At 45.7% G+C, this 22,776-nt stretch overlaps 2 protein-coding genes across 2 annotated transcripts in view; both read right to left on the reverse strand.

The window, feature by feature from the left end:
• Positions 1-22,776, reverse strand: part of LOC144481017 (uncharacterized) — a 192,388-nt gene that overhangs the window by 10,746 nt on the left and 158,866 nt on the right. The window lies entirely within an intron of this gene.
• On the reverse strand, positions 1,467-21,860 carry LOC144480739 (uncharacterized). The gene is made up of 5 exons (XM_078200322.1): positions 16,409-21,860; positions 13,002-14,199; positions 12,419-12,670; positions 3,177-3,564; positions 1,467-1,472 (listed from the first exon to the last, which is right to left on the reverse strand). The coding sequence occupies exons 2-5, from the start codon at positions 13,847-13,849 to the stop codon at positions 1,467-1,469; spliced, it is 1,494 nt and encodes a 497-aa protein (XP_078056448.1). The 5' UTR covers positions 13,850-14,199; positions 16,409-21,860.

A 22,776-nucleotide genomic window follows, 5' to 3' on the forward strand; every position in this document is an offset into this window, starting at 1 on the left:
AAAGGACATTACTGAACCAGATGGAGTTTTTCCGATAATCGACAATGGTTTCATGGTCATCAGTAGATTCTTAATTCTCCATTTTTTTATTGCATTCAAATTTCACCAGCTGCTGTGATGGGAAGTGTGTGTGACATTCAGGAGAGTGAACTTAAACTACACTTTGGTCATTGATTTGAATTGTGTGTCTATCTCATTTGTGTAGAGTTAAAACTACAATTTGGGTATTGATGGAGTCCAGAACTAGGGGTCATAGATTGAGGATAAGGGGTAAAGCTTTTACACCTTTTTGAGGTGAGGAGAAATTTCTTTACCTAGAAGGTGGTGAATGTGTTGAATTCATCATCACAAAATATAGTTGAGGCCAAAATGTTGTCTGATTTCAAGAAGAAATCAGATATAGCTCTTGGGGCTAAAGGGATCAAGGGATATGGGGGGAAGGGGATCAGGATATTGAGTTTGATGATCAGCCATGAGCAAAATGAATGGCGGAGCAGGCTCGAAGGGTTGAATGGCCTACTCCTGCTTCTAGTTTCTATGTTTCTAAATGTGTGTCTATCATTGTGCAGTGTAAATTTAAACTACGCTTTAATAAAGGGGACAGTTATCGGCTTACTGATTAGAGATTTTATAGTGGGGAATTATATAGTCGGTGATATTGTTTTTCATGTTCTGAAACCATGTTCACGGTTCAGAAGATGTTCCTGTGAGTAAAACAATCCCTCATCTATTTGTGCTCCAGTGAAGCAACAAATTTCTTCACCCAGAGGTGCCTCTACTTTCTCAGAAGACGAAGGAAACTTGACATATCAGCTACGACTCTCACCAACGTTTACAGATGCACCATAGAAAGCATTCTTTCTGGTTGTATCACAGCTTGGTATGGCTCCTGCTCTGCCCAAGACCGCAAGAACTACAAAGGGGGTTGTGAATGAAACCCAGTCCATCACGCAAACCAGCCTCCCATCCATTGAGTGTCAACACTTCCCGCTGCCTCGGAAAAGCAATCTGCATAATTAAGGACCCCACGCACCCCGGACATTCTCTCTCCCACCTTCTTCTGTCAGAAAAAGATACAAAAGTCTGAGGTCCCATACCAACCGACTCAAGAACAGCCTCTTTCCTGCTGCCATCAGACTTTTGAATGGACCTACCTCACACTAAGTTGATCTTTTGCTACACTCTAGCTATGACTGTAACACTACATTTTGCACACACTCCTTTCCTTCTCTATGAATGGTATGCCTTGTCTGTATAGTGCACAAGAAACAATACTTTTCACTGTATATTAGTACATGTGACAATAATAAATCAAATCAAACTAACATGAGTAAAGATATTGATATCCACCCTGGTAATGGACAATGCAGAGGCAGGAAAAGTGCTGGAAACATTTCAAGATAAAAGTCCACCACCAGAGGAAATAAGACCTCAAATAGTGAATGACAATTGACACTGAGTAGCTGCTATTGCTGAGACAGAACAAGAAATAACAACAACAGGAGTTCAGAGAAATGGACAAATTATTTTAAAAAAAATATTTAAACCCCCCCCAATGATTGGAATGAGTAGTTTGTGAGTGATGAGGAAGATTCAAAATGTTAGAAAACAAAATGAAAGTCCAGAATGAAGAAGCTTCGACATCGCTGGAAAGAAATTAAATAAAACTCAATCTGAATTAGATCAGGAGAAACTCCAGGATTATGAAATGTTCAAAGAACAAACAGGAGCAGCAAACCATTTTGCTTAAACATCAGAAGTATTTGAATGACATTCTGGAAATGGTGAAGAAAATTTGGACCAATGACCTACAGCAGATTAGCGTGTGGAATGAGAACAAAAGTCTGACCATTTATAGACAGGGGCTGGTAAATGAAAGTTTTACCTTGGAGAATAACTGGAGCTGAGGAGAATTCTCCCAAGGGACAGTGGTATGTTTATTGTGGTCTAGACAGAAATAAATAACTTCCAGATTGTGCCTTGTGAGAGAATCTGGGCATGTAAAAAGTAAACCTGAACACATCACACACAGTTATAAATAATAGTGTTAAATTAAAAGAATTAAAACAAAATAGTATTATGTACAATAAAGTTCATTTTGGTAAAAAGAATTGTGTAGCTTTGTTGGTTTAAAGAAGGTATTCAGCTTTCTTTAATGAGGAAGTGACAATGCCAAGGCCGGACCTTGTTTCCTCCTTGGTCGAAATGTAACCCCTGTCCACATCTCCACTTCATTCTTCCACTGGTCTTATGGTTCAGACTCCGAGAACATCGGTGGGAAATCAGACCCTGACAATTCCCACTCACTTTCAGCCATCCTCACAAAAGCTGCTGGGATTGTAATCTTCTGCCTGAAATTTTATTTTTCTTGAGTTTCCAACATTCAGCAAGAATTCTGTGACCATCTATTATTCCTGACAGTCTTATGGTGAAGGAAGAAACTGGAGCCAATCTTTACTTGGAATAGATTTATTCAGAGTGAAACATGACAGGTGTATACCTCCTAAAGTAACTCGTTGTTAGTCTCCCTTTCTATGTAGTCGCTCAATTGATGCGATTAACAGCCACAGTCAGAGCATCGAATCACTGTAACTGCCTTGGTGTCTCAGCAGTTTGGATGAACAAGTGAATCCCTGCCCACACACAGCAGGTGAATGAATCTCTGCGTTATGAAATCGTTGGTGTCTCAGTAAATTGGATAAATCATTGAATCCTTTCTCACACACGGAGCAGGTGAACGATCTCTCCCCATTGTGAACTCGCTGGTGTGTCTGCAGGTGGGATGACTGAGTGAATCCTTTCCCACACTGAGAGCAGGTGAATGGCTTCTCCCCAGTGTGAACTCGTTGGTGTCTCTGCAGGTTGGATGAATCACTGAACCCCTTCCCACAGTCAGAACAGGTGAATGGCTTCTCCCCGGTGTGAACTCTCTGATGTCTCAGCAGATCGTATGACATTCTAAAGCTCTTTGTGCAGTGAGAGCAGCTGAACGGTCTCTCCTCAGTGTCCAGCAGCACAGATTGTATGAAGCAACTCCCACAGTCAGAGCATTTAAAATGTGTCTCATTGGTGTGGGTGCCTCGTTGTCCCAGCAGACTGTCAGACTGACTGAATCCCTTCCCACGCACGGAGCAGGTGAATGGCGTCTCCCTGGTGTGAATGCGTCGATGTCTCACCAGATTTGATGACTGAGTGAATCCCCTCCCACAGTCAGAGCAGCTGAACGGCCTCTCCCCGGTGTGAATGCGCTGGTGTGTCAGCAGGAGGGATGAGTGAGCGAATCCCTTCCCACAGTCAGAACAGGTGAACAGCCCCTCACCGGTGTGAAAGCTCTCGTGATTCCTCAAAGCAGATGCCCGTGTGAATCCTTTCCCACACTGAGAGCAGGTGAATGGTCTCTCCCCAGTGTGAACTCGCTGGTGTATCAGCAGGTTGGATGAATCACTGAAGCCTTTCCCACATTCAGAGCAGGTGAACGGCCTCTCCCCGGTGTGAACTCTCTGGTGTCTGTGCAGGGTGGATGAATCAATGAATCCTTTCCCACACATCGAGCAGGTGAATGGCCTTTCTCCGCTGTGACTGCGTTGATGAGTTTCCAGTTCACAGGGAGCACGGAATCCTTTCCCACAAACCTCACATTTCCAGGGTTTCTCCATGGTGCTGGTGTCCTTGTTGTTTCTCCTGGTTTGATGATCAGTTGAAGCCTCGTCCACACACACAGAACACGTGTACAGCTTCTCTCCACTCTGAACGGTATGATGTTTTTACATGTGATGCAACTCAGTGCTTTTCCAGTCACACTGACGATTGACATCTTTTCCACAGACAAACATTTCTACTTCCACATTCAAAGGTTGAAGAATAATCGAGTGACTCAAGTCAAGATGTTTGTCCTGAGTTTTGCATCTGCAAACTTTTCCCTTGTAATACCTGTAAAGAGAGTTTACAAAATTAAGCAGTCAGTCCGGGATAGAAATTCTGAACAGACAATTCTAGTTTCTAAGGAATATTCTTTCCTCCCTCAATCCTCAAAATCTGCTAATCTCCACACCACACAGCCTCCCTCTATCCCCACTCTGCTGTACGTAATTCTACACCTTTGCAATTCTGCTGATGGACAGATCTCTGTTAACGGCTTCCTGTCTTGGACTCAGAGATAGTAAGAAATAGGAACAGAAGCAGGCCATTCACCCCATCAAGCCTACTCTGTCACTCAATATGATTAAGGTGAAAGGTGTCCCCCCCCCACCCCTTGTCTTGCCTTTTCACAACACCAGCGGCCACAATCAAAGGATAGATTCCCTGCAGTCAGAAGAAGGCCATTTGGCCGATCGAGCCTGCACCAACAACAATCCCACTCAGGTCCTATCCCCGAAACCCCACATATTTACCCTGCTAATCCCTCTAACATACACATCCCGGGACACTAAGGGGCATTTTGACATGGCTAATCCAACTAATCTGCACATCTTTGGACCATGGGAGGAAACCAGAGCACCTGGAGGAAACCCACACAGACAAGGGGAGAATGTGCAAACTCTGCACAGCCAGTGACCAAGCTGGGAATTGAACACAGGTCCCTGGAGCTGTGAGGCAGTCGTGCTAACCATGTGATCATTTCTGCCAATTCTAGCATGCTACCACCATGAAACACATCCGCTCACCACCCCAATCAGCATTCTGCAGAGACCGTTTCCTCCATGATACCCGGTCCACTCCTCCATCACCCTCAACCCCTCATCCCACTTTACATGCCCACGCATTCGCAAAAGGTGCAATAGTACATCCCCCTTGTCCAACACTCCTAACACTCCCTTCAGGTGAAGCAGCATTTCATTTGTATCTCCTTCAATTTAATCCACTGCATTACTTATTAGGACTTATTAGGGAGAGTCAACATGGCTTTGTGCGTGGTAGGTCATGTTTGACCAATCTATTAGAGTTTTTCGAGGAGGTTACCAGGAAGGTGGATGAAGGGAAGGCGGTGGATGTTGTCTACCTGGATTTCAGCAAGGCCTTTGACAAGGTCCCTCATGGGAGGTTAGTTAGGAAGGTTCAGTCGCTAGGTATACATGGGGAGGTAGTAAATTGGATAAGACACTGGCTCAATGGAAGAAGCCAGAGAGTGGTTGTGGAGGATTGCTTCTCTGAGTGGAGGCCTGTGACTAGTGGTGTGCCGCAGGGATCGGTGTTGGGTCCATTGTTGTTTGTCATCTATATCAATGATCTGGATGATAATGTGGTAAATTGGATCAGCAAGTTTGCTGATGATACAAAGATTGGAGGTGTAGTGGACAGTGAGGAAGGTTTTCAAAGCTTGCAGAGGGATTTGGACCAACTAGAAAAATGGGCTGAAAAATGGCAAATGGAATTTAACGCAGACAAGTGTGAGATATTGCACTTTGGAAGGACAAACCAAAGAAGAAAGTACAGGGTAAATGGTAGGACTCTGAAGAGTGCAGTTGGACAGAGGGATCTGGGAATACAGGTACAGAATTCCCTAAAAGTGACGTCACAGGTGGATAGGGTCGTAAAGAGTGCCTTTGGTACATTGGCCTTTATAAATCGGAGTATCGAGTATAAAAGTTGGAGTGTTATGGTAAGTTTATATAAGGCATTGGTGAGGCAGAATTTAGAGTATTGTGTGCAGTTTTGGTCACCTAGTTACAGGAAGGATGTAAATAAGATTGAAAGAGTGCAGAGAAGGTTCACAAGGATGTTGTCGGGACTTGAGAAGCTGAGTTACAGAGAGAGATTGAATAGGTTGGGACTTTATTCCCTGGAGCGTAGAAGATTGAGGGGAGATTTGGTAGAGGTGTATAAGATTTTGATGGGTATAGATAGAGTGAATGCAAGCAGGCTTTTTCCGCTGAGGCTAGGGGAGAAAAAAACCAGAGGGCATGGGTTAAGGTGAAAGGAGAAAAGTTTAAAGGGAATATTAGGGGGGGCTTCTTCACGCAGAGAGTGGTGGGAGTGTGGAATGAGCTGCCGGATAAAGTGGTAAATGCGGGGTCACTTTTAACATTTAAGAAAAACTTGGACGGGTTGATGGATGAGAGGGGTGTGGAGGGATATGGTCCAAGTGCAGGTCAGTGGGACTAGGCATAAAATGGTTCGGCACAGACAAGAAGGGCCAAAAGGCCTGTTTCTGAGCTGTATTTTTCTATGGTTCTATTACAATACCGTCTCCTCTATGCTGGGGAGATTAAACACAGACTGAGTTACTGCTTTGCAGAACACCTTTGCTCAGTCCACAAGCATGACATTCGCTTTCCAGTCACTTGCCATTTCAACTCAGCATCTTGCTCTCATGCCCACATCTCTGTCCTTGGCCTGTTGCAATGTCCCAGTGTCGCCCAATGCAATCTGGAGGAACAACACCCCATCTTCCGATTGGGCACATTACAGCCTTTTGGACTCAACATTAAGTTCAGCATCTTTAGACTGTGAATATTCCCCTGCATGCAATAAACACAACTGAGGCCCACGCCCTGTGAAATAATAAATAAATAACAAATTCCTGCAATTGGAGATAAACATGATACAAAGATAGGTGGAGGGGCAGGTAGTATTGAGGAGGTGGGGAGGCTGCAGAAAGATTTAGACAGTTTAGGAGAGTGGTCCAAGAAGTGGCTGATGAAATTCAACGTGGGCAAGTGCGAGGTCGTACACTTTGGAAAAAAGAATAGAGGCATGGACTATTTTCTAAACGGTGACAAAATTCATAATGCTAAAGTGCAAAGGGACTTGGGAGTCCTAGTCCAGGATTCTCTAAAGGTAAACTTGCAGGTTGAGTCCGTAATTAAGAAAGCAAATGTAATGTTGTCATTTATCTCAAGAGGCTTGGAATACAAAAGCAGGGATGTACTTCTGAGGCTTTATAAAGCACTGGTTAGGCCCCATTTGGAGTACTGTGAGCAATTTTGGGCCCCACACCTCAGGAAGGACATACTGGCACTGGAGCGGGTCCAGCGGAGATTCACACGGATGATCCCAGGAATGGTAGGCCTGACATACGATGAACGTCTGAGGATCGTGGGATTATATTCATTGGAGTTTAGGAGGTTGAGGGGAGATCTGATAGAAACTTACAAGATAATGAACGGCTTAGATAGGATGGACGTAGGGAAGTTGTTTCCATTAACAGGGGAGACTAGGACGCGGGGGCACAGCCTTAGAATAAAAGGGAGTCACTTTAGAACAGAGATGAGGAGAAATTTCTTCAGCCAGAGAGTGGTGGGTCTGTGGAATTCATTGCCACAGAGGGCTGTGGAGGCCGAGACGTTGAGCGTCTTCAAGACAGAAATTGATAAATTCTTGATTTCTCGAGGAATTAAGGGCTATGGGGAGAGAGCGGGTAAATGGAGTTGAAATCAACCATGATTGAATGGTGGAGTGGACTCGATGGGCCGAATGGCCTTACTTCCGCTCCTATGTCTTATGGTCTTATGTCCCTGGGAGGGGGCGGGGCTGACCTGGAATTCCAGGCTCACGCTGCGCATGCGCACTACTTCTCATTGCCCATAATAAAGATGGCGGCCGCGCATGCGCTATGTTGTATCCCCTCCGTTTCAAGATGGCGGCCGTTACCCTTGAACCGCGAACGCGGCCCGCTGCCTGCAAACGCGGGACCGGGAGCTTTCTATTCGGGATTCGGAGCCTCTATCATATACTTCTGAAGCTTCCAACCCACACACCGGCTCTATCGCACCCCGCTTACCCGGCGATTTCTAAATTTGAGTTGCTCCGAATTGCAACGCAACAACCACTTCCTGTATCCGGACTGCGCATGCTCCACATCACAATGCCCAGGCAGTGATTGATGGCAGCTCCGGCCCAATAGGAAGAGGGGGCGGGGCTGGAGGACCGAGCGGGAGCGGCTGGTCCTCCAACCAATCGGAGTGAACGAGGGGCGGGGCTGAGCCCGGATCTCCCTCATTGGCTGAAACTCTGCATCATTGTGAAAGTTACCGGCATCTCCACATCATGTCCCCCTTCTCCAATCAGCTTGGCTCATGTAGATCAGGCCCAGGACAGGGTGGTTTGGTCGCTCGCCCTGTCCTGTCAGCCTGGATCTGAAGTGTCTCAACTTGTTGAGACTCTGAATTGGATTTGATTTGATTGAATTGGAAAAGTATAAAAAAAAAGTCCAGGAGAAAACTGGACCTTTCTGTTTGTGGTTTCAAACAGATGGAGCCCTGTGGGTGTAGGGACAAACACATCAACATTTGTCACTGAAACAAAAACAGAAAATGCTGGAAAATCTCAGGTGGTCTGTGGAGAGAGAATAGAGCCAACGTTTCGAGTCTGGATGACCCTTTGTCAGAGCGAAGAACAAAACATTTTGTTACTGAAATGTGGGAACATGAGGGAAAAAAACACAACTAATTCAAGGGCTGATTTAAAGTAACAACGTACCTTTAAGACTTGATTACCTGTAAAGCCTCGCATTCCAACCATCATTTTGTAAATTGAGTTTGTGTCTTTATATGCCCTGTTTGTGAACACAACTCCCACTCACCTGACGAAGGAGCAGACCTCCGAAAGCTTGTGTGGCTTTTGCTACCAAATAAACCTGTTGGACTTTAACCTGGTGTTGTGAGACTTCCTAAAGTAACAGCAGACAGGGAATCTCATCATTAGAACAAGGACTGATTTCAGCAATTGAACTGCAAGAAGGGTTAAGAAAAGTTAAAGTTTATTTATTAGTCACAAGTAAGGCTTACATTAACACTGCAATGAAGTTACTGTGAAATTCCCCTAATCGCCACACTCTGGTGCCTGTTTGGGTACACTGAGGGAGAATTTAGCATTGCCAATGCACCAAACCAGCATGTCTTTCAGACTGTGGGAGGAAACTGGAGCACTCGGAGGAAACCCACAAAGAACGTGCAAACTCCATAGAGACAGTGACCCAAGCTGGGGATTGAACCTGGGTTCCTGGTGCTGTGAAGTAGCATCGCTAACCGCTGTGCCACCATGCCGCCCATAAAGACAGGTTAGACAGAAGGTTAATACTGTCATCGTTCAGAACAACAGACTATAAAGGAACAAGTGAGCTTAAAGCCAATCTTTCTCATTCTGTGTGGAGGGGGTGTGCTGAACCAGTTTTAATGGGGTTTTATATTTGTTTATACAATGTGGGCATTGCTGGCTCGACCAGCATCGATTATCCAATCCAAATTATTCTTGAGAAGGTGGTTGAGGCTGCCTTCTTGAACTGCAGAGTTGAAGTTACCGTCAGATCAGCCGTGATCTAATTAAATGGGCCATGGGCTGAATGATCTACTCCTGCTCCTATGTTTATAAGTTTGCTGTTAGTCCATGTAGTGTAGGTACATCCAAAGTGCTGTGAGGAAGGGATTTCCAGGATTTTTGATCAGCAACAGTGAAAGGACAGCAACATGATTCCAAGTCAGGATCGTTTAAGTCTTGGGTGCCATTGTTTTTCGGTGAAGGGTCTGTTCCTCTGCTGTACTGTTCTTTGTTCTTTAGATAACTTGCAGTTGTCCATGTTACCAATTATCTGCTGCCCTTGTTCTCTAGGTGGGACAGTTTGTAGGATTGGAAGGTAAAGGTCGCAGTGTTGGAAGGTGCTGTTGAAAGTTAAATTATATTAGTTTCCTCATATTAAAAAATGGAACTCAGGTGAGGATATGGTGGGGAGATCGAGATCAGAGAGGCAGTATTTCAGAATTTATCACTGTGATAGCAGCAATCCCATTGCTATCTGTTGGCAAGACTGATGGAAATATTTAAAGTGAAGACCATTGGAGGATGAGGTACAATGGAATTTGTGAACTATCTGAGGATAATGGCGAGGGGAAAGGAAGGGATCAGGAAAGCAGCAGACACGTTGTTCCAGGAGAAGTGGGGTCTGGTTGTGTATATGTCAGGTTTTACACAGCACACAGTGGTTTCACTCTGGATGGAGAATCTCTGAATCACTCAAATCACTCAATTGGAAACTCAGAGACCTATCATTGTCTGCTTGGATGAAGGTTTGTGTTGCAACTGATGAGAAGCAGCCTCACTCAGACACCCACACACAGAGACACATACTCTCTCTCTCACACACGCGCACACACACACATATACACACATCCTCATGCACAGAAACTAACACATGCAGCCATCCTCCCACCCACCCACCCACCCACCCACACGCTGTACCAACTGAATTAAGAACTGCTTCTTCCCTGCTATCAGACTTTTGAATGGACCAACATTGATCTTATTCTACACCCTAGCTATGACTGTAACACTATATTCTGCACCCTCTTCTTCTCCCCGATGTACTTTATGGATGGTATGTTTTGTCTGTATAGCGCACAAGAAACAATAATATTCACTGTATCCCAATACATGTGACAATCGTAAATCAAATCAAATCAAATCCTCTCACATGAAACAGGGCCTGTGCCATTGGGTGGACAACACCAGCTAACCTGACTAAAAGTGAGGATAAAGTATTGTTGTCTGTAAGGGCTAAAGAAATACACTTGGCTCCCTTGGAGATCTGTGCCATGAAGTTCAAGACTCCTTCATGAATCATCCTCTTGACCTCTCGCCTGTCAACCCCCCATGAGAATCTTATACGTTTCAGAAAGTTCACCGCTTATTCTTCTAAACTTAATGAGTATAGGTGCAACCCTTCCCCAAAAGACAACGAGTTGGATTCTCCGGCCACGCTGGCCCCAAAACCGGAGAATCCCCCCCGAGGTCAAAGGACCTTTGTGTGGTCCACCCCCCGGCCTGCTACGATTCCTGTGGTGGGCGGGATGGGAGAATTCTCCCCTACACAACCTTTCCTCAAAAGACAACACCTTCATCTTAGGAATGGGCCTGGTGAACTTTCTCTGAACTTTCCAATGAAAGCATGTCATTCCATAAGTAGGGAGACCAGAACCGTACACAGTATTCCAGCTGCTATCTCAGCAATGTCCTGTGTAGGTGCAGCAAGTTCCCTTTTTCAAACTCCACCCCCTTGCAGTAAAGTCCAACACTCCATTTGCTGCCTTCTTTACTTGCTCTACCTTCATCCTATTTTTTCACGATTCATGTACAAGGTCACCCAGATTCCTCTCTACGGCAGTATTCTTCAGTTTCTGTACATTTATAAATTGTTTGCTTCTCTATTCTTCCTGCCAAAGTGGAAAAGCTCCCACTTTCCCGCACTATACTCCATCTGCCATTTTTCTGTCCATTCAGGTAACTTATCTGTGTCCCTTACAGATTTTTTGTAATAACCTCACAACTTGCTTTTTTACCTATCTTTGTATCATCAATTCTGGCTTCATCCAAGTCATTGATCAAGGTGGCTGTTTTTCTCTCTCTCAGTTGTGGGTGATATTTGTCTCTATTCTCCTGGAAACTGAATGAATCTTGTTCCAAACTGGGTTCAATCTCAGACATTTCAGGGAGTCAGGAATCATTCACCCCTGAACCTACACTGGTAAAACCCCAGGCAGTTCCTCAGTAAGGATTTTTCTGGTTCCTCACCGTATATTAGTCAGGATACTGAAACCCAGCTTTTCTTACAGTCCACTCCTGGAGGTCCCACTCCCTGAGCCGACAAAATTCAGCAGTGTCAGTGCTGAAGTTTCACCGTGGAGTGATTCCCAGAGTAACTGTCAATCATATCACCATTGATGTCCAGGTTTGTGCAGTTTTAGTTATCCTGATGTCTAACACACACACATCAATAAAACAGGGAATTCCTGCAAACAAACTGCAGCTTCTTCTCTATCTGGAAATCCAATGTTTGTTGAATAATTGTCCCAGTGGTTAACAGGCTCCTGTGAACTCATCCAACTCGTATTTTAATACTGACTTTAACAAATATATTTTAAATAGGTTTATTTTAAATGAGTTAAAACCAGCCGTAAAATGGTATATATAGTATAACAACCATGGTACTTTTCAGACTGGAAACTTTAACCTGCTGTTTCACTTTCATTTAGGAGCAGATCCCAGTTTTACACCAATCTCTGATTCATGTATCCAGCATTCACCGTCATTCTAAAAGCAGAAGTTGCTGCAAAATCTCAATAAGTCTGACAGAATCTGTAAAGACAGGAACAGTTAATGTTTCCAGTTGAATGTGACTCTTCTTCAGTGTCAAAACATTAGCTCTGTTTCTCTCTCCAGAGATGCTGTCAGACCTGCTGAGTTTTTACAGCACTTCTTGTTTTTATTTACGAGTTCAGGACTCAGACAAGACAATCCACAATACAAATCTTACAACTGGGCCAGGGTTTATTAACATCAGCAGAAACAGACACCAATGAAAATGGTTGGGACCTCGATGAGATTAACAGCAAAATTCAGTCCTTGCAGTCACTCGTGAACATGATGGTGTTTCAGCAGGTGAGGTGACTGAGTGAATCCCTTCCCACACACGGAGCAGGTGAATGGCCTGTCCCCAGTGTGAATTCGCTGGTGCTTTATCAGGTTGGATGATTGACTGAATCCCTTGCCACAATCAGAGCAGGTGAATGGCCTGTCCCCAGTGTGAATTCGCTGGTGCTTTACCAGGTTGGATGAATCAATAAATCCCTTCCCACAACTGGAGCAAGTGAATGGCCTCTCTCCAGTGTGACTTGGCTGGTGTTTTAGCAGGTTGAATGACTGAGTAAATCCCTTCCCACACTCGGAGCAGATAAATGGCCTCTCCCTATTATGAATTCTCTGGTGTTTCAACAGGTCGGATGAATCAGTGAATCCCTTCCCACAATCAGAGCATCCTCCCCATTGACCAACTGTGAGAATGAACAAAATGCAGTCCTGGATGTAACTGAGAGCAGAAACAATAACAGCAGAATCCAACCCCCTGGAATCACTCGTGAACTCGTTGGTGTCTCAGCAGCTGGGATGAAAGACTGAATCCCTTCCCACACTGAGAGCAGGTGAATGGCCTCTCCCCAGTGTGAACTCGCTGGTGTATCCGCAGGCTGGATAATCGAGTGAATCCCTTCTCACACTGAGAGCAGGTGAACGGCCTCTCCCCAGTGTGAATTCGCTGGTGTCTCAGCAGGTGGGATGACTGAGTGAATCCCTCCCCACACTGAGAGCAGGTGAATGGCCTCTCTCCAGTGTGAACTTCATGGTGTCTCTGCAGCTGGGATGACCGAGTGAATTCCTTCCCACACTGAGAGCAGGTGAATGGCCTCTCCCCAGTGTGAACTCGCTGGTGTCTCTGCAGCTGGTTTGACCAAGTGAATCCCTTCCCACACTGAGAGCAGGTGAATGGCCTCTCCCCAGTGTGAACCCGCTGGTGTATCCGCAGGCTGGATGAATCATAGAATCCCATCCCACACTGAGAGCAGGTGAACGGCCTCTCCCCAGTGTGAACTCGCTGGTGTCTCAGCAGGCTGGATGGATTACAGAATCCCTTCTCACACTGAGAGCAGGTGAATGGCCTCTCCCCAGTGTGAACCCGCTGGTGTATCCGCAGGCTGGATGGATCACAGAGTCCCTTCCCACACTGAGAGCAGGTGAACGGCCTCTCCCCAGTGTGAACTCGCTGGTGTGACTGCAGGATGGATAACCGAGTGAATCCCTTCCCACACTGAGAGCAGGTGAATGGCCTCTCCCCAGTGTGAACTCGCTGGTGTTTCTGCAGGGTGGATAACCGAGTGAATCCCTTCCCACACTGAGAGCAGGTGAACGGTCTCTCCCCAGTGTGAACTTGCTGGTGTGACTGCAGGATGGATAACCGAGTGAATCCCTTCCCACACTGAGAGCAGGTGAATGGCCTCTCCCCAATGTGGTTGCGCCGATGAGCTTCCAGCTCATTTGGGTATCTGTATCTCTTCGCACAGTCCGCACATTTCCATGGTTTCTCCATGGTGCAGGTGTCCTTGCCTCTCCCTTGGGTGGACAATCAGTTGAAGCCTTGTCCACACACAGAACACGGGTACAGTCTCTCCCCGCTGTGAATGGTGTGATAGTTATTCAGGCTGTGTAACTGGTTAAAGCTCTTTAGTCAGTGCACTGGAAGACTCTCACTCCAGTGTGGCCGTGTGTTGGTGCTTTTCCAGTCACACTGATGTTTGAAATCTTTTCAAATCAACAGACTGGACAACCATTTCTCCTTCTAGATTCAAAGGCCGATGATATTCAGCTCCCATGGAATATGACTCTGTCAGATCTGACGTGACGTTTGAGATTTCGGCCTGTGATTCCTCTTTCAAGATCCTGTAAAACAAGTTTACAAAAGTCATCAGTATCAGTACAGGATAGAAATTCAGAACAGACAATTCTAGTTTCTGTGGAACATTCTTTCCTATTTCAGTCCCAAAAAGCTGTAAATCGCCATCCCACACACTCTCCCTCCATTCTCACTCTGCTGTATCTAATATTCACCCTCCCAATTCTCCTGAAGGTGCTGATTGAGGCTGATTGACAGATCCATGCTCACTGCTTCCTGTCCTGGACACAGAGACCATAACAAATAGGAGCTGCAGTCGGCCATTTGGCCCATCGAGCCTTTTAAACTATTCAATGAGATAATTCGTTCATCTACCTCAGCATCATTCTCCCCACACTAAACCCATATCCCTTGATATCCTCAATATCTAGAAACCAATCAATCGCTCTCTTGCAAGTAGTTGATGACTGAGGTTTCACTGTCCTCAGGGATTGAGAATTCCAAAGCTTTACCACATCCTTGAGTGAAGAAATCCCCCCACATCTTAGCTTTTGCTCCATCTTCTTGTCTGTTCCCCATAACCCTTGACACCCTTGTCAGTCAAAGATCTGTCTAACTGGAATATATTCAATGATCCTCAGCCTCCACTGGTCCCTGTAGAAGAGAAATCCAAAAGACTAACAGCCCTCTGAGGGAAGAGACGTCTGGAAATATATATATATACAGGGGGATCTTCATCAGTTGATCGGTTAAGGAAGTGAGCCGATGATTGGCAAATGGATTTCAGTACAAATAATACAGAGCACAGAGGCACAACCTCAGGCTAAAGGGACGATCCTTTAAAACAGAGATAAGGAGGAATTTCTTCAGCCAGAGAGTGGGGAATTTGTGGAACTCTTTGCCGCAGAAGGCTGTGGAGGCCAGGTCATTGACTGTCTTTAAGACAGAGATAGATAGGTTCTTGATTAATAAGGGGATCAGGGGTGATGGCAAAAAGGCAGGAGAATGGGGATGAGAAAAATATCAGCCATGATTGAATGGCGGAGCAGACTCGATGGGCCGAGTGGCCTAATTCTGCTCCTATGTCTTATGGTCTTAAGTGTGAGTGTTGCATTTTGGAAAGTCAAACCAGGGTAGGACTTATACAGTGAATGGTAAGGCCCTGGGGAGTGTTGAGGAACAGAGGAACCCAGGAGTACAAGTATATCGTTCGTTGAAAGTGATGTCACAGGTAGACAGAGTGGTGAAGAAGGCATTTAGCACACTGGCCTTCATCAGTCAGGGCACTGAGTATAGGAGTTGGGACATTATGTTATAGTTGTATAAGTCATTGGTGAGGCCGCACTTGGAGTATTGTGTACAGTTTTTGTAACCCTGTTATAGGAAAAACATTGATAAACTGTAAAGAGTGCAAAGAAGATTTATGAGGATGTTGCCGGGACTAATGGGTCTGAATGATCATGAGAGGTTGGACAGGCTCGGGTTTATTCCTTCGAATGTAGGAGAATGTGGGGTGACTATATTGAGGTGTATTAAATAATGAGGGGCATAGATAGGATGAACCCACATTGTCTTTTTGCCAGGGTCGGGGAATTGAAAACTAGAGGACATAGATTTAATATGAGAGGGGAAAGATTAAAAGGGACCTGAGGGGCAACTTCTTCATGCAGAGGGTGATGTGTACATGGATTGAGCTGCCAGAGAAAGTGGTTGAATGTTCAAACAGCAGGTTTAAACATTTAAAAAGCATTTGGATAAGTACATATCCCTCTAATCCTTTCCAATTCATGAGCCAAACACGGGCATTTGGGACTAGCTGGGAGGGCACCATGGTTGGCATGGATCAGTTGGGCCTAAGGGCCTGTTTCCGTGCTGTATTGCTCTGTGACTCTGTGCGCTGGCTGCATCAGCATCTACTGCCCATAACTCATTGCCCTTGAACTGAGTGGCTTGCATTGCTGGGGGATGTGGTAGATTTCCTTCTATAAAGGACATTATTAAATCAGATGGATTTTTACAATTGTCATCAATGGACTTCCAATTCTAGATTTTTACTGAATTCAAATTTCAACATCTGCCACTGTGGGATTCGAACCCAGGGTTCACAGTGCATTGCCCTGGATCCCTGTATTACTAATCCAATAACACTATCACTGCACCATTGCCTGCCCATCCGTGGTAAAGGAGTCACAGTAGCCCGAGATCCATGGAATCAGAGCATGCTCTGAATTTAACTTAATGCTCAGTAGCACTCACCCCAAAACCATTTCACTGTTTTCAACATTTTAAATCCGCTGGAGTCTACATCTGCAAAGATCTCAGAGAGATTGGTGTCCGGGAAAAATGTTGCAATCTTCAAATCTTGTCCCTGTAAATGAGGAAAGTTATAGGTGTAATTCAAGGTTAGAAATTCAAGACAGACAAACATTTCTTTTCGTCTGAGTTTGCTGTGTGTAAATCTTTCCCTTCTAACCCCCTGTAAAAGGAGTTTCCAAAATCCATCAGCATCTGTCCAGAACAGAAATTCCAAACATTCACTCCTCCTTTAACCTGGCACAGAATTACTTCAGCTGGGACAAAATTGCAGTGGAGGCAGTTCAGGGAAGATCCAGTTGGTTGATTCCTGAAATGAGGGGTTTTATCTTTCAGGTTGAGCAGCTTGGGCCTGTACTCTTTGGAGTTTAGAAGACTGAGAAGTAATCCTATTGAAATATCTGGGAATTTAAGGGCGGCATGGTGGCTAGCACTGCTGCCTCACAGCGCCAGGGTCCCAGGTTCAATTCCGGCCTTGGGTCACTGTCTGTGTGGAGTTTGCACATTTTCTGTGCACTGTCTGTGTGGGTTTCCTCCAGGTGCTCTGGTTTCCTCCCACAGTCCAAAGACTGTGGTTCGGTGGATTGGCTATGCTAAATTGACCCTCGTGTCAAATGCATGGGGTTGTGGGGATGGGGCTTGGGTGGGATTGTGGTCGGCACAGACTCGATGGGCCAAATGGCCTGCTTCTGCACTGTAGGGATTCTGTGATTCATATGATATAAGGTGCTTGACAAGGTAGATGCTGAGAGGATGTTTCCTCAGGTGTGGGAATCAAGTAAAAATAAAGGATCTCAAATTTAAGATTAAGATGAAGAGAGATCTTTTCTCTCAGCGGGTTGTTGATCTTTGGAACTCTGTCTTCACCAGTGAGGATTGGAGGCAGGTCATTGAATATATTCAAAGCTGAGGTTTTGATCCACAGGAGAGTTAAGGGTATGGACGGGCTGGGGGTAGCAAAGTAGACATGATCTTATTGAATGATGCAGCAGGCTCAATGGGCCGAATGACGGGCTCCTGTTTCGAATTCTTATTCCGATGTTCTTGGATAGCTGCGCATGCGCCCTGCTACCTATTGTCCCTCTGAAGATAGAGGTTCTGAACCAGCCCCCGAAACCACGCCCATTGTGACCCGTCACAGACAGCAGCGCATGTGCCCTCCTTCCCCGCTGAAACAAGATGGCGGCCGATAACCGGGGCCTGTTCCCGAGATAAAAGCCTGGGAGCTGTAAACCCGGGACCTGCAGGGTCTGATTCGGGCCGTGCAGCCTACAGCGGATGTTTGTGAAGCCTCCGCTCGCTCCCTCCCTACCCCAACTCCCGGCTCCACTTCTCCCGCAGCCCAACCGACTCACCCGCTGAAAAAAGCGTCTCCCGCATTCAGGACTCTGAGCAGTGACACTGCGCATGCCCCAGATACAGCACTGCGCCTGCGCAATAGGCTCCTGTGGAATGACTATAGAACATAGAACATTACAGCGCAGTACAGGCCCTTCGGCCCTCAATGTTGCACCGACCTGTGAAACGAATCTAAACCCATCCAACCTACACTATTCCAATCTCATCCATATGTTTATCCAATGACCCTTTAAATGCCCTTCATGTTGACGAGTCCACTACTGTTGCAGGCAGGGCATTCCACACCCTTACTACTCTCTGAGTAAAGAACCTACCTCTGACATCTGATCTATATCTATCACCCCTCAATTTAAAGCTATGCCCCCTCGTGCTAGCCATCATCATCCGAGGAAAAAGGCTTACACTGTCCAACTTATCTAATCCTCTGATCATCTTGAATGCCTCTATTAAGTCACCTCTTAAACTTCTTCTCTCCAACGAAAAAAGCCTCAAGTCACTCAGCCTTTCCTCATAAGACCTTCCCACCATACCAGGCAACATCCTGGTAAATCTCCTCTGCACCCTTTCCAATGCTTCCACATCCTTCCTATAATGCGGCGACCAGAACTGTACACAATAGTCCAAGTGCGGCCGCACCAGAGTTTTGTACAGCTGCAACATGACAGCATGGCTCCGAAACTCAATCCCTCTTCTAATAAAAGCTAACACACTGTACGCCTTCTTAGCAACCCTATCAATCTGGGTGCCAACTTTCAGGGATCTATGCACATGGACACCGAGATCTCTCTGCTCATTCACACTACCAAGTATCTTACCATTAGCCCAGTACTCTGTATTCCTGTTACTCCTTCCAAAGTGAATCACCTCACACTTTTCCACATCAAACTCCATTTGCCACCTCTCAGCCCAGCACTGCAGCTTATCTATGTCCCTCTGTAACCTGCAACATCCTTCCACACTGTCCTCAACTCCACCGACTTTAGTGTCATCCGCAAATTTACTAACCCATCCTTCTACGCCCTCATCCAGACCATTTATAAAAATGACAAACAAAAGTGGCCCCAAAACAGATCCTTGCGGTACACTAGTAACTGAACTCCAGGATGAACATTTCCCATCAACCACCACCCTCTGTCTTCTTACAGCTCGCCAATTTCTGATCCAAATCTCAAAATCACCCTCAATCCCATGCCTCCGTATTTTCTGCAATAGCCTACCGTGGGGAACTTTATCAAATGCTTTACTTAAATCCATAAACACCACATCAACTGCTTTACCCTCATCCACCTCTTTGGTCACCTTCTCAAAGAACTCAATAAGGTTTGTGAAGCACGACCTTCCCTTCACAAAACCGTGCTGACTATCCCTAATCAAATTATTAATTTCTAGATGATTATAAATCCTATCTCTTCTAATCCTTTCCAAAACTTTGCCCACAACAGAAGTAAGGCTCACTGGTCTATAATTACCAGGGTTGTCTCTACTCCCCTTCTTGAACAAGGGGACAACATTTGCTATTCTCCAGTCTTCTGGCACTATTCCTGTAGACAATGACATAAAAATCAAAGCCAAAGGCTCTGCAATCTCCTCCCTAGCTTCCCAGCGAATGCTAGGATAAATCCCATCCGGCCCAGGGGACTTATCTATTTTCACACTTTCCAGAATTGCTAACACCTCCTCCTTATGAACCTCAATCCCGTCTAGTCCAATAGCCTGTATCTCAGTATTCTCTTCGACAACATTGTCTTTTTCCTGTGTGAATACTGACGAAAAATATTCATTTAGCGCCTCTCCTATCTCTTCAGACTCCACGCACAACTTCCCACTACTGTCCTTGACTGGCCCTAATCTTACCCTAGTCATTCTTTTATTCCTGACATACCTGTAGAAAGCGTTAGGATTTTCCTTGATCCTACCTGCCAAAGACTTCTCATGTCCCCTCCTGGCTCTTCTTAGCTCTCTCTTCAGCTCCTTCCTGGCGAACTTGTAACTCTCAAGCGCCCTTACTGAGCCTTCACGTCTCATCTTTACATAAGTCTCCTTCTTCCTCTTCACAAGAGATTCAACTTCTTTAGTAAACCACGGTTCCCCCGCTCGACCACTACCTCCTTGCCTGACAGGTACATACTTATCAAGGACACGCAGTAGCTGTTCATTGAACAAGCTCCACATTTCAATTGCGCCCATCCCCTACAGATTTCTTCCCCATCCTGTGCATCCTAAATCTCGCCTAATCGCATCATAATTTCCTTTCCCCCAGCTATAATACTTGCCCTGCGGTGTATACCTATCCCTTTCCATTGCTGAAGTAAACGTAACCGAATTGTGGTCACTATCACCAAAGTGCTCACCTACCTCCAAATCTAACACCTGGCCTGGTTCATTACCCAGTACCAAATCCAATGTGACCTCGCCTCTTGTTGGCCTATCTACATACTGTGTCAGCAAACCCTCCTGCACACATTGGACAAAAACTGACCCATCTAAAGTACTCGAACTATAGCTTTTCCAGTCAATATTTGTAAAGTTAAAGTCCCCCATAACAACTGCCCTGTTACTTTCGCTCCTATCCAGAATCATCTCTGCAATCCTTTCCTCTACATCTCTGGAACTTTTCGGAGACCTATAGAAAACTCCCATCAGGGTGACCTCTCCTTTCCTGTTTCTAACCTCAGCCCATACTACCTCAGGAGACGAGTCCTCATCAAACGTCCTTTCTGCCACCGTAATACTATCCTTGACTAACAATGCCGCACCTCCTCCTCTTTTACCACCTTCCCTGATCTTACTGAAACATCTAAACCCCGGAACCTGCAACAACCATTCCTGTCCCTGCTCTATCCATGTCCCCGAAATGGCCACAACATCGAAGTCCCAGGTACCAGCCCATGCTGCAAGTTCACCCACGTTATTCCGGATGCTCCTGGCATTGAAGTAGACACACTTCAAAGCACCTTCCTGCCTGCCGGTACACTCCTGCGACCTTGAAATCTTATTCATCACCTCACCACTCACATCCTCCTGTACACTGGAGCAGAAATCCAGGTTCCCACCCCCCTGCCGAATTAGTTTAAACCCTCCCGAAGAGCATTAGCAAATTTCCCCCCCAGGATATTAGTACCCCTCTGGTCCAGGTGAAGACCATCCCATTTGTAGAGGTCCCACCTACCTCAGAATGAGCGCCAATTATCCAGGTATCTAAATCCTTCCCTCCTGCACCATTCCTGTAGCCACGTGTTCAACTGCTCTCTCTCCCTATTCCTCTCCTCACTAGCACGTGGCACGGGTAACAAACCAGAGATAACAACTCTATTTGTTCTCGCTCTAAGCTTCCACCCTAACTCCCTGAATTTCTGCCTTACATCCCCATCTCTTTTCCTACCTATGTCATTGGTGCCTGTGTGGACCACAACTTGGGGCTGGTCCCCTTCCCCCTTAAGGATCTTGAAAACACGATCTGAGACATCAAAGACCCTGGCACCTGGGAGGCAACACACCAGCCGCGAGTCCCTCACGCTCACAGAATCTCCGATCTGTCCCCCTAACTATGCAGTTCCCAATGACTAATGCTCTACTCCTCCCCCCCTTTCCCTTCTGAGCAACAGGGACAGACTCTGTGCCAGAGACCTGTACCCCATGGCTTACCCCTGGTAAGTCGCCCTCCCCAACAGGATCCAAAATGGTATACTTGTTATACAGAGGAACGGCCACAGGGGATCGCTGCACTGTCTGCTTCTTACCCTTTCTAACAGTCACCCAAGTATCCTCATTCCTAGGAGTATGAACCTCCCTGTAGCTTTTATCTATAACTGTCTCTGCCTCCCGAATGATCCTGAGTTCATCCAGTTCCAACTCCAGATCCCTAACACGGTCTTCAAGGAGCTGGAATTGGGTGCACTTCCTGCAGGTGTACTCAGCTGGGACACTAATGGTGTCCCTCACCTCACACATCCCACAGGAGGAACATTGCACTGCCTGCACTGACATCCCTGCTAACTTCCCGAACTAATAAATGAAAGAGAAAAGAAGAAAAAGAAAAAGAAAGCTCACCTGCTCTCACACCGAGTCTTTTTTTTTAGGTTAGAGGAGGAGGGAGGGTGGGAGACTCTACACGTGTAGAGTCTCGGGTTACCTCCCCGTTCAAATTTAGTGGGCAAAAAAAAAAAAACGTCCCAGGTCTCCCTACGGCTGACTTCCAGTTTCCTGTTTCTCAGGAAAAAAACAAGTCCGAAAAAAGTAAGTAAAAATAAATTCAGCTTATCTTATCTTCCAGTTCTGCCCTCCAAAAATCACTCCCCTCTCTGCCCACTTCACCGGAACAATAGGGCACGTTCACAACCGCAGGGGCACCTGGGAATTAACAGCGCCATTGTCAATCAAAGACATAATAGAAAATTATCTTGTGCAATTGAGATCAATTAATTTTTTAAAATACATTCCTCTGAATTTGTGCACTGCCATTCTCTATTTCTAAAATTGATTTAAACCAGTGCTCTCCTGTGGGAACACCCCGAGTTTTTAAAACATTTCTCACTGGTTTCCCCCCTCCCCCCGCTCTCCTGAAGGTGCTCATACTGATTGGGTAAATCCCCCAGAAACTGGTTTATTTCACTTTCTTTCTCCTGAGACTGAATATTCTGTTTTATGCAATGATACATCACAGATGGAAACCATTTGGCTCACGTTTCCATGCTGTAAACCTCTGTGACTCTATCCTGCCCAGCCGGGCTCTCTTTAAGATCGATCCAATTAATTCCACAGCCCTGCTGGCAGAGTCAGAACAATGTATATTTACTGCAGCAATGCAGGAGGTAAATAGAGAATGTTTTTCGTTGTATACTTCTCAGACACACTCACCCCTGGAAAGATCAATCGGCCGGTGTACCAAGCAAATATTAAGGTTCCACTTAAAATTAAAACAGAAGGTGCAGAAAAAAAGCAGCAGTTACCAG

This window comes from Mustelus asterias, chromosome 30 (genome assembly GCF_964213995.1).
Source record: "Mustelus asterias chromosome 30, sMusAst1.hap1.1, whole genome shotgun sequence".
NCBI classification, from domain to species: Eukaryota; Metazoa; Chordata; class Chondrichthyes; order Carcharhiniformes; family Triakidae; genus Mustelus; species Mustelus asterias.